This window comes from Sinocyclocheilus rhinocerous, unplaced genomic scaffold, assembly GCF_001515625.1.
Source record: "Sinocyclocheilus rhinocerous isolate Xijiao unplaced genomic scaffold, SAMN03320098_v1.1 scaffold254, whole genome shotgun sequence".
Lineage (NCBI taxonomy): Eukaryota > Metazoa > Chordata > Actinopteri > Cypriniformes > Cyprinidae > Sinocyclocheilus > Sinocyclocheilus rhinocerous.
This window is the reverse complement of record NW_015628690.1, coordinates 444,370-454,576: the sequence shown is the minus strand read 5'-3', so window position 1 is coordinate 454,576 and position 10,207 is coordinate 444,370. Positions and strand designations below refer to the sequence as shown.

Here is a 10,207-nt window from a genome sequence, read left to right as displayed (position 1 = left end):
TATTTAGGAGATTTAGGAGAAAAATGTAAATGTGAAATTATTTCTGAAAAAAAAATATTTTTAAATAAAATGGAGATGCTTGAGATGCTTTTGATGAAAATGGAAAAAACTGAATTTGGAAATAAAACTGATTTCATAGGGCCCTATAATTATAAAAAAAAATTTTGTGGTAATAAAAATAGATGTAAGTAAACAATAGCCTTTAAAATTACTTAAAATACATATATAATAGTAATGAGGCAATAATAATTAGTTCAAATAAAGTATCAAAAGCAATAAATCATGTGGTTTTATTGAACAAAATTGTTAAAACCTTTTAATCATGTTTTCTTTTTTAAAAAAGTAGCCGAATCTATTTCTCTTCATCCTCCTCATAGAATTGAATCTGTAATGTATTTCATGCAGCATTATCTTATAATAATAACTATCTAACTGTGAGTATACAATACCATATATTGGACGTTTATTACGAAAAAAATCCAATGTATGCAGTATATTCAAAAATATGCAAATGTATAAGTTGATTGAGACCAGTTATGATTTTTATGAGAGTGGGCAGTCACTGTGTTTTCCCACGATTCTCATTTCCATGGTAACAGTGACTCCTCTGATTGGCTTCAGGATTGATGGTAGTGTGATATTTCTTTGGGAATTCTGCAATTAAACATGATTTGTTGTAAATTAAGTCAAAATCGCACTGATTTATGGATCCTACAGGAGGTATTCTTCAAAAATACTCCAAATATGAAATAAAAAGCGATTAATCGACAGCTATTCAAGCTGTTAACGAGAAGGAGGGGGTTGATTTTAATCACGTTCTCTTGTTAGCGTGATTGTTCTCAGAAATCTGTCTGAACGCAGGCCCAGATGTTTTCTGCAGGGTCCAGAATTAAAGCATCAAACATTAAAGGCTCTCTCCTTTTCAATCCCTTCCGATCAGCCTAAATGCCTGCAAGCCGTGTCTTTATAATGTCTGTTGATCAAATTAATACATTGACATAATACAGAAGAACAAATCCCAGATGGGTGAGATACAGTACTGTGACAGCATCATCCACTACCACAAATTTAGAGAGATGATCTACTCCAGTCCCAGTCCTCAAAAGCACACATCATCATCATCATCATCATTATTTCTCTTGTCGTCCTGTAGCACTGCTCGGAGAATGGTGGAGTATCTCTATTGGATGATGGACTGCCTGACTTCTACACCAAGAGAGTTTTACCAGACAGGTGCTTCAGTACTGAACACTTCTGTGTAGTAATGAAGTCTAACAATGAAGGTGTCACATTTGCTCACTTTTTAAAGGTTGAAGGCATATGGGCATGCTAAAAATGTGAACGTTATCTTATCTCTGACACCCTGACTTTCTGTCCTGCAGTCAGCTGTCATCCCACCATCACGCTCAGGCTCTGAGGAGGAAGAAAAGACGCAGTGTGCTGTCAATCTTTTCTGGATTCAGGAAGAACCGCAACTCTACCATATCATATAAGGAGTCAGACCCTACAGGAAGGGGCGGGGCCTGTGGGGAGGAATGTCGCACTAAGTGAGTCAGTCGTATTTTAATATATAATAATTCATACTACACTTCCATTCAAAAGTTTGGTGTCAGTACGATTTTTTAATATCTGAAATAAGACTCTTATGCTCAACGAGGCTGCATTGATTTGATCAAAAATACAGTAAAAACAGTAACAATGTAAAATGTTATTACATTTGAAAATAACTGTTTTTAATTAATCAATTAAAAAAATATTTTTTTTTGCATATTTTCAATTGTAATGTATTCCTGTGATGGCAAAGCTGAATTTTAGCAGCCAATTGCTCCAGAATTCAGTGTCACATGAATTAGAAACATTTCTTATAATTATCAGTGTTGAAAAAGTTGTGCTGCTTAATATTTATGTAAAAACCATGATACATTTTTTTAATTATTATTTTATTAATAGGAAGTGTAAAAGAACAGCATTTATTTGTAATAGAAATCTTTTGTAACATTATAAATGTATTTATGGATTCTCGTCTGTGAAATGCGCCACTTCCGGTATTTTGCCGGTTAGTCGACATGAGCAAAATGAAGTCGAGGATTTTTAAAGATCGAATAGTTGAATAAAATCGATGAATCGCGACAGCCCTACACTTGGCAACAAGTCTTATACTGGGGCCTTGGTGTATTGTGACAAAACACAATCCTATCAAACTGAATTCTCTTATTTTACCTGTAATTAAATCTGCTGCAGAAATAGTCGTGTTTAGATTTGCGACTCCAGAGGCGTCCCTTATCATGTTGTCGTTGAATTGTTTGTATGTATTGTTTTCTTGTAGCTTCTATTATTCATTTGACTAGTGAACGAAGAAGCAGTTCTGGATTCGTAAAGAGAGAAAAAAACCACACACAAACTTTTAATCATGTTTTCTTTTTTAAAAAAGTACCCTACAGGAAGGGGCGGGGCCTGTGGGGAGGAATGTCGCACTAAGTGAGTCAGTCGTATTTTAATATATAATAATTCATACTACACTTCCATTCAAAAGTTTGGTGTCAGTACGATTTTTTAATATCTGAAATAAGACTCTTATGCTCAACGAGGCTGCATTGATTTGATCAAAAATACAGTAAAAACAGTAACAATGTAAAATGTTACTACATTTGAAAATAACTGTTTTTAATTAATCAATTAAAAAAATATTTTTTTTTGCATATTTTCAATTGTAATGTATTCCTGTGATGGCAAAGCTGAATTTTAGCAGCCAATTGCTCCAGAATTCAGTGTCACATGAATTAGAAACATTTCTTATAATTATCAGTGTTGAAAAAGTTGTGCTGCTTAATATTTATGTAAAAACCATGATACATTTTTTTCAGGATTCTTTGATGCATAGAAAGTTCAAAAGAACAGCATTTATCTAAAATAGAAAACTTTTGTAATATTATTAATGTCTTTACTGTCACTTTTGATCAGTTTAATGTGTCCTTGCTGATTAAAAGTACCAATTTCTTTAAAGATAGTGTACAGTATATCATATATCATAATAATAAATGATATAAAGTGTATTATATCAATAAATCAAACAACATAAATCAAACTCTTACTTTTGTTTTCCTTTTATCTGTTGCTCTCTCAGTATTGCCACTGAGAATGTGTACTCCTTGATTCAACACCCAAAGGATCGTGTGAGGTTAGACGTAGGCACTGAGGGCACCAATGGGAGGCTGGTTGGGCCGGCTGTTCAGAGGACACCTCAGCTGTCAGGACGGCCCATTCATGGTATACCCCTGCCAGGAATGATGGGACTCAGCCCCTCCTGCTTTTCACAGAGACAGGTAAAGTACACCACATTACATAATTTAGATTCCAGTTCAGTTCTTGAAATTCAGTTGAATTTGAATTTTGATTGCAAACAAGATCCAGAATTGTAATTCAAATTTGAATTTAAGGAAGTAGAATTAAAATTAAATTACATTCAAATAAATTCTTATTATTCCTTTGGCCATTTCCTGAAATATTAGATGATATTAATAATCAATACTTGAAATGCCACCTGTAGAAATGCATATGTAATTTATACACAGCATATGCTATTATATTAAAAAAATAAATATATAATTTTATTTAATTTAATTTCATGGACTTTGTTTTTAAGAATCCTATAAATTACCCCAATTTTGATGCAAGTATTTTAATAATGTTATCTAAAACCACTATGGGACATGTTGTGGTTCTATATGGAAAAATGAAAATCTGTTTTCATGGCTGTGGTTGTTTTAACAATATCAAATTATTAATATTTAATAAATGTCTAATTTTAAGGGGAGGGTTATACCAGGTTAAAGGCATGAGTAGTAAAAATTATGTATTATTTCTGACTAGTCACAAATCTTTTGTGTGACTGTTGAATTTCTTTCAATTACAATCCAGTAAATTCCTCTGCTTGTCATTCTAATTCCAATTCAACATTCCGTGTTGAGATCCATGCCAGTTCAGGTTCAACGTCACGAGTTGAAGCAGAGCCAATTCTTAAATTGAATTTAGGCCAACTCTGGTACACAAACTATGTAATATTTATTTAATAATTCACAAAATGGTGCAGGTAATGTTGAGAACAGACATGGGAAGGAATTGTGTTCATTGGTAAGTAATATAATGTTAGCATCACTTGTTTTTGATCGATTCGAAAACAAATGAAATGTAAATTTAATGAGCATAATGACATGTTTACCACAGTCTCTCACACTCTGTCTCTCTGTTCCCTGCAGACGGCTGATTACAGTGAGGTGTTCGGCTCATCAGAAGAGATTGGATACGGAGAGCATGAGATGGACCGGCATTCAGATATCGTTGCTAAAGGGCACACGCCATCTATAGACAGACAGTCAGAATCAGGAAGACAGGAATCACAGTCAGACAGCCAGAAAAAGGCAGACAGTATAATGGACCCTCAGCTGCTGGAAACCAGAAAAAGACCCAAGCCTCCGCCTCAGAGTACCAAGCCGAGCTTAGCTAAGACACGACAACGCCATCTGGAGGAGAGCTCTGGTAATGCATATTCTGTCATGAGTTGGCATCAGGCATTCATTTTAGTGAATTTTTAATTTCTGTTAACTAGTTTTAATCAGTGTTGGGGGTAACGCATTACAAGTAACGCGAGTTACGTATTTAAAAACAAACAAGCAAGCCCTGTCCAGATTTAAAAAGTAACGCAAAAGTAACGTAACGCATTACTTTCCATAAAAAGTAACTAAGTAACGTAATTAGTTACTTTTTTATGGAGTAACGCAATATTGTAATGCATTACTTTTAAAAGTAACTTTCCCCAACACTGGTTTTAATAAGCATTTTACACAATATAACTTTCTAAATGGTTATTATTTGCTGTCCCCAGATAAATCTATTGAAGATTCTGGAGAACTGAGGGAGAAGGATGAGGAAAAAGAGGACGGGAGATGTGGAGAAGACCAAAAACCAGAAGGACAGTCTCCACCTATCCCTGAAAAGGTATCTTTGTGTCTTTAACTTAAAATGTCAGTGATTGTGAGTGGGAGCGTGTCTTTATTCTCATAGCAAAGCAGTGTTGCCAACTGCTTTCAATTGAAAGTAGCTAAAACTGGTAGCTAAATGTCACTAGATGACATCACAATGGCAAATTCACTGATCTATATAAAGATGAACGTAGATCAGTGGGCAAGATGAGAACTTGGATAAGGTTTGTCCAAGAAGTTGCTATATTTGTCCCTAAACTTTTGAAAAAAGTCTCAAAAGGGGCAGGGAAGTCGCTAAATCTAGCTACAAAGTAGCTAAATTGGCAACACTGTAGCAAAGATGTATCATTAAAACAGCTTTTGATTATATCATTCTTTTCAGCCATGTTATTATTCACCTCACACGTCTCCCATTGGCTCCTCACCACAAGACGTGACCAATGAGAATCAGCCACCAGCTGCTCCGCCCACCTCAGCTAAGCCTGTGTTTCATTCTGCTTCAGTAGATTCTGCTTTGCTTCAAGGTAATTCATACAAAAGTTGTTATGTCTTACTGGTAGTTGCATTTATTGTTCATAAAGCTTTATGAAGCATTTCTAAAGCAGTTTAATAATCATATATTCTTTGTAAGTGTTTAATCTTAAATACTTGGCGAAAAAATAAATGTGATAAGATAAAGACAGTGTATTAGTAGTAGTAGTAGTATTTTTATGTATAAAAAGGTTTCTAAATTGTAAACTTTTACAGTCATTTTAAATATAATGTATATATTTATTTTAAGTTAACAGTGTATCTGAGATTAATAATAAGCTTCTACATTGTAATTTTATATACCTATACCTATATATATATATATGTATCTGAGAATAACACTTTATACCACTTTCTAGAAAACAGAACAAACTAGTAATCTATTATCTGAAAAATACTTATATATATTAACACTTCACACCACTCTTTGGAAAACAGAATGCAATATTAATATCAAATTTGATGAAGGTGAATATATATATAAAAATACACGTACATGTATTGATTATAATATTAAGTGTACGCACATGTATTGATTATCATATTAAGTGTATGGATTGTAAATTAATATTTTAAGTACAGCTCTAATAATATATTTTGTAAAATGTATTTTGTATTTTTGAACATATTTATTAATATTGCAAATGCACACTTATGTTGCACTTACATGTATAACATTAGGTGTATGGTTTGTAAATTAATATTTTAGTACAGCTCTAATAGTACAAAATGTATTTTATTTTCAAATGTATTTTGTAAAAAAAAAAATTTTCCCCCACAATTTTTGTGACTTCCAACTTTAAAAAAACTAACGAAATATAGAGAATATATGATGTTTATTTTTGCTCAGGTGATGAAGTCAAAAGCAGCCCTGGAGGTCCCATGAAACCACATCGAAATAGGAAAGCAAACTCATGTGACACAGGTACAAACTTCAAATCCCTTTTGAGCATGCGAGGAGGGTCTGCATTCACCATCTACTGCTCTAGCATGCCTTCATCAACTCATCCTTACTTGTGTGATCCCATCCCTCCCTCTGTGTGCCCCTGTATTTACCCCCTAGGAATGGAGCAGGATGCCCGCTGTGATCTGGAGAGATCCTCAGATCGCAAACCCCCTGTGAAAAAACCTAGACTCCCTCCGAAACGAAATAAGTCCTTGGATTTCCCCGGTACTGTGCTGTTTTGTGTGTGTATGTGCTTCTTGGAAGTGTCCAGCAGTTTTATTAGATAGTCTGACTGGAAAGCGCTCCAGTAATTAGAGGAACTCTTTCCAGTATTACATGTGAATGTAGCGTGAGTGTGCGAGCGTGCACCTGTCCGTGTTTGTGTGTCCACAGACAGATGGCTCTGAGTTGACCTTTAACAAAGCCAGATTAGTAAACGGGTAACGTAAGTAGGCCATCATTCACTTCTTTCTCGCTCTTTCTTTTCTTCTGTTTATCTCTGCAGGTCATCAGAGTTCGGAGCCAAGCAACGCTGAAGCATCATGACAACCATTTGAGCCAAAGCTCTGTGAAAACAGAGAGTCATTGTGATGCTGAGAGGAGAGAGAGGGAGAGATATGATCAGCAGATGAATTTGCACCTTGATGAATTCATAAAGACTCTTGCTTTCGGCTCTCAGACAATTTCATAGTCATTTTATACACATATTCAGCATATTCTTGCTTACTCAAGTGAGTTGTTTTGCTTCCCCTCCTGCTTTTACGTAACCATCATTCTTAACCTTCTGCACTTAACTACGATTCCTTTATTTCACTCTCTCTCCGTCTCTCTCTCTTTTGACAATCTTTGACATAAAGGAACTTTTTGCTATTTATCTTTAAAACCATAGAATGATATTTTGTAAAGTATAATATATAAACAGAACCAATATTTGCACTAATCATCGCTTGAATTCTCATTCGGTTCGGTGGATGTACCTCCCCTCCCATGTCTGACATTACCCACGTGAAGTTTTGTAGTGTGCGACTAACTTATTCTTATCATTTCCTGTCTACTCGATCAATATCATTATCAGTATTACTGTTGTCTTAATCAGGCATTGTTTATGCAACTGGATAAATGTTTAAGAGTTTGCTGGCCCTAAATGAGCTTTATTTTCTACTAAACGTGATTGAATGAATAAAAACTGAATATTACATCTGCTGTTGTTCTTTTTTTAAATCAGTGAATAGCCTTTACTAGACAGAAAGTAACACAATGGAACTTTGTTATATCATGGTATTGAATGATTACCATATTACTTATTTACATAATACTCCAATATACTTCAAGAATATCATGGTATTAACTGAGTAACATGTCAAAAACACCGTTGGTAATACCACCAGATTTACATGGTACATTTTTGCAGCGTACTTCAAAGAATATCATGGTATTACATATTAAACCCCATATGGTTATCCAGTACCATAGTACTTTGTTTTATTTAAAAAAAAGTTATTGTTTATGAAAGGTCTCTTTATTGTGAAATATCCAATATAATGTATTTTAAAATGCAATTTATTTCTGAAATGGAAAAACTGAATTTTCAGCAGCTATCCAGTCGTCTGTGTCACATGATCCTTCAGAAATAGCATGGTATTAGCGTGGCATTAACATAGTAACGCTACATAGTAAAATCACTGTGCGTTTTGATACATATTTGAAACAGGGAACCCGATTAAAATCATCTTTTTGGATAGACTGTCATAACTTTGGAAGTGAATTCAATAAACAAGTATTATTACAGTATATAGATTAATTACTAGCAGCTGAACAATTGTATTGTTTGGCATTTCAAAGCTGTTTTTCAGTCAAGGAAAGGTTAAACAAGTGGATACCAGATGCCGCTTCTCATAACGCGTCTCATATTGCCTTTTAATGACACAGGAGGGCAGTAGAGGCCCTCCATCTTGCTATGGAAGAGTAATTTTCAAGCAGAGATTAAGGAATTTATTGTCTGTGACTGCTGCTTAAACGTCTCTGAGAATCTCTCTCTGAAGAGAATAGTCTATTTATTCCACTATCACTTCATGAGGCTTTTTATTCCATTAAATTGCCTCTTTGAAGGTAAATTTAAAAGTTAGAAATCACTATCAGTGGTAATTATGAAAAGGTATGAATATTTTATTCTCTCTGTAATATTTGATTCTGATTGGTCAGTTGTTGCATTCTATGATCAAGTATTTTAATACAATAAGCTCCAAACTGTACCATTGTTCCTGGCAACCATTCTCCTACAATGTGCTTTGTTAATATTTCTCACTCTGAGGCCTCTTATCGAATAATTTCAACTGAGATGACTATTTCATGTGCATTTATTTATATATGTGTACTGAACTGGATAATGTACGACCAATAGGTCACTTACCTTGAAATTTAGTATAGATATTTCAAGACTTATTTGACTGTTTCAAAAGAAAATGACAAACTTGTATTGCTCAGAGGTGGCTTCTTCATGATCAGATGATTCAATACAGTTCTCACTTATATTTTGGGTATCAACTTTTTGTTTTGTTTTTGTCTAAAATTCCTTAGGAAAAACAAGCAAATTAGACAATTGTTGGCATAGAGCTATAACATAGCCAATATAGCTCTTCGAAGAATTTGTTGAGAAAATGTTTGAGTTCATATTTAGAAATTAGTCTTTTGACTACAGACTTTGGAAATTTATCCAAGCACAGTTTGAGATATTTGTTTAGATCTCTGAAGCACATGAGATTTCAATGATCTTTTTTCTCGTGAAAAATCATGTGTAGCAGGAACTCATGCAATTGTCAATTTACTGTAGGAGAAATAATTGAGATCGGATTCGTGATTTTATTTCTAACAGACAGACATCAGAACTTTAACGAGCTTTTTTTTAATATGAAAAGACTCAAGATTGCATATTGAATTGTTGCGTTGTTATGATTGGTTCTAGGTACAGAGAAAATACCAGGCCAGGTATACCAGATTAAAGACTGATGCTCTATTATCTAGGTGCTGCATGAAAATGGCCATGTAATACATTATATATACTAAACAGACCAGGTTTGTCAAGAAAACAACTCCCAATAGTACATTTCCAAAAAATATAAACCAATGTGTATGACATGCTCTAAACTTCTCACACAATCACACAAACTCATATTATGTTTCAAACTCTCTTATGTTTAAAATGTAAGAGCGACACTTTTAAGTCATTACATGATTATGTCTTGCATGCATTAGCAAAACACACACGTTTACACAATTACATGAAAATCACAGGGGATTGTAAGAATATGCATAAATCATTTCATTAATGGCCTCTCTAACACACACACACACACACACACACACCTAAACACCTAAACCCACTCACACCAGCAGTGGGGGAAGCTGTAAATGAAGTGACATGACGTTAAAGGCAGCTGCATAAACGATGGGACTCACTTAGGGAACAAAGGGCTGTGTGTGGACCAAATATACACATTTAATATCTGTTAATCACATTCATTAAAGTATTACACAACACGCTCATTCTGGCTGCCATTCTTTACTAAAAAGTACTGTGGTGGTAAGCAAGTTCATATGGACTTTAAAGGGGTCATATGATGCTGCTAAAAAGAACATTATTTTGTGTATTTGGTGTAATGAAATGTGTTTATGCGGTTTAAGGTTAAAAAAACACATTATTTTCCACATACTGTACATTATTGTTTCTCCTCTATGCCCCGCCTTTCTGAAA

The 10,207-nt window shown here is 34.2% G+C and overlaps 1 protein-coding gene across 5 annotated transcripts in view; it reads left to right on the top strand.

The window, feature by feature from the left end:
- carmil3 (capping protein regulator and myosin 1 linker 3) overlaps window positions 1–7,640 on the top strand; it is a 69,296-nt gene extending 61,656 nt beyond the window's left edge. For 3 of the 5 annotated variants that reach the window (XM_016549815.1, XM_016549816.1, XM_016549817.1), the window contains 9 exons: window positions 1,154–1,233; window positions 1,383–1,547; window positions 3,125–3,323; window positions 4,257–4,536; window positions 4,883–4,995; window positions 5,362–5,503; window positions 6,361–6,435; window positions 6,574–6,681; window positions 6,962–7,640. In XM_016549815.1, the coding sequence (XP_016405301.1) occupies window positions 1,154–1,233; window positions 1,383–1,547; window positions 3,125–3,323; window positions 4,257–4,536; window positions 4,883–4,995; window positions 5,362–5,503; window positions 6,361–6,435; window positions 6,574–6,681; window positions 6,962–7,002 (1,203 nt within the window). In that variant the 3' untranslated portion in view covers window positions 7,003–7,640. The remainder of the gene's footprint in view (window positions 1–1,153; window positions 1,234–1,382; window positions 1,548–3,124; window positions 3,324–4,256; window positions 4,537–4,882; window positions 4,996–5,361; window positions 5,504–6,360; window positions 6,436–6,573; window positions 6,682–6,961) is intronic. The other 2 variants (XM_016549818.1, XM_016549819.1) reach the window with 2 other exon arrangements.
- Window positions 7,641–10,207: the final 2,567 nt, after the last annotated feature.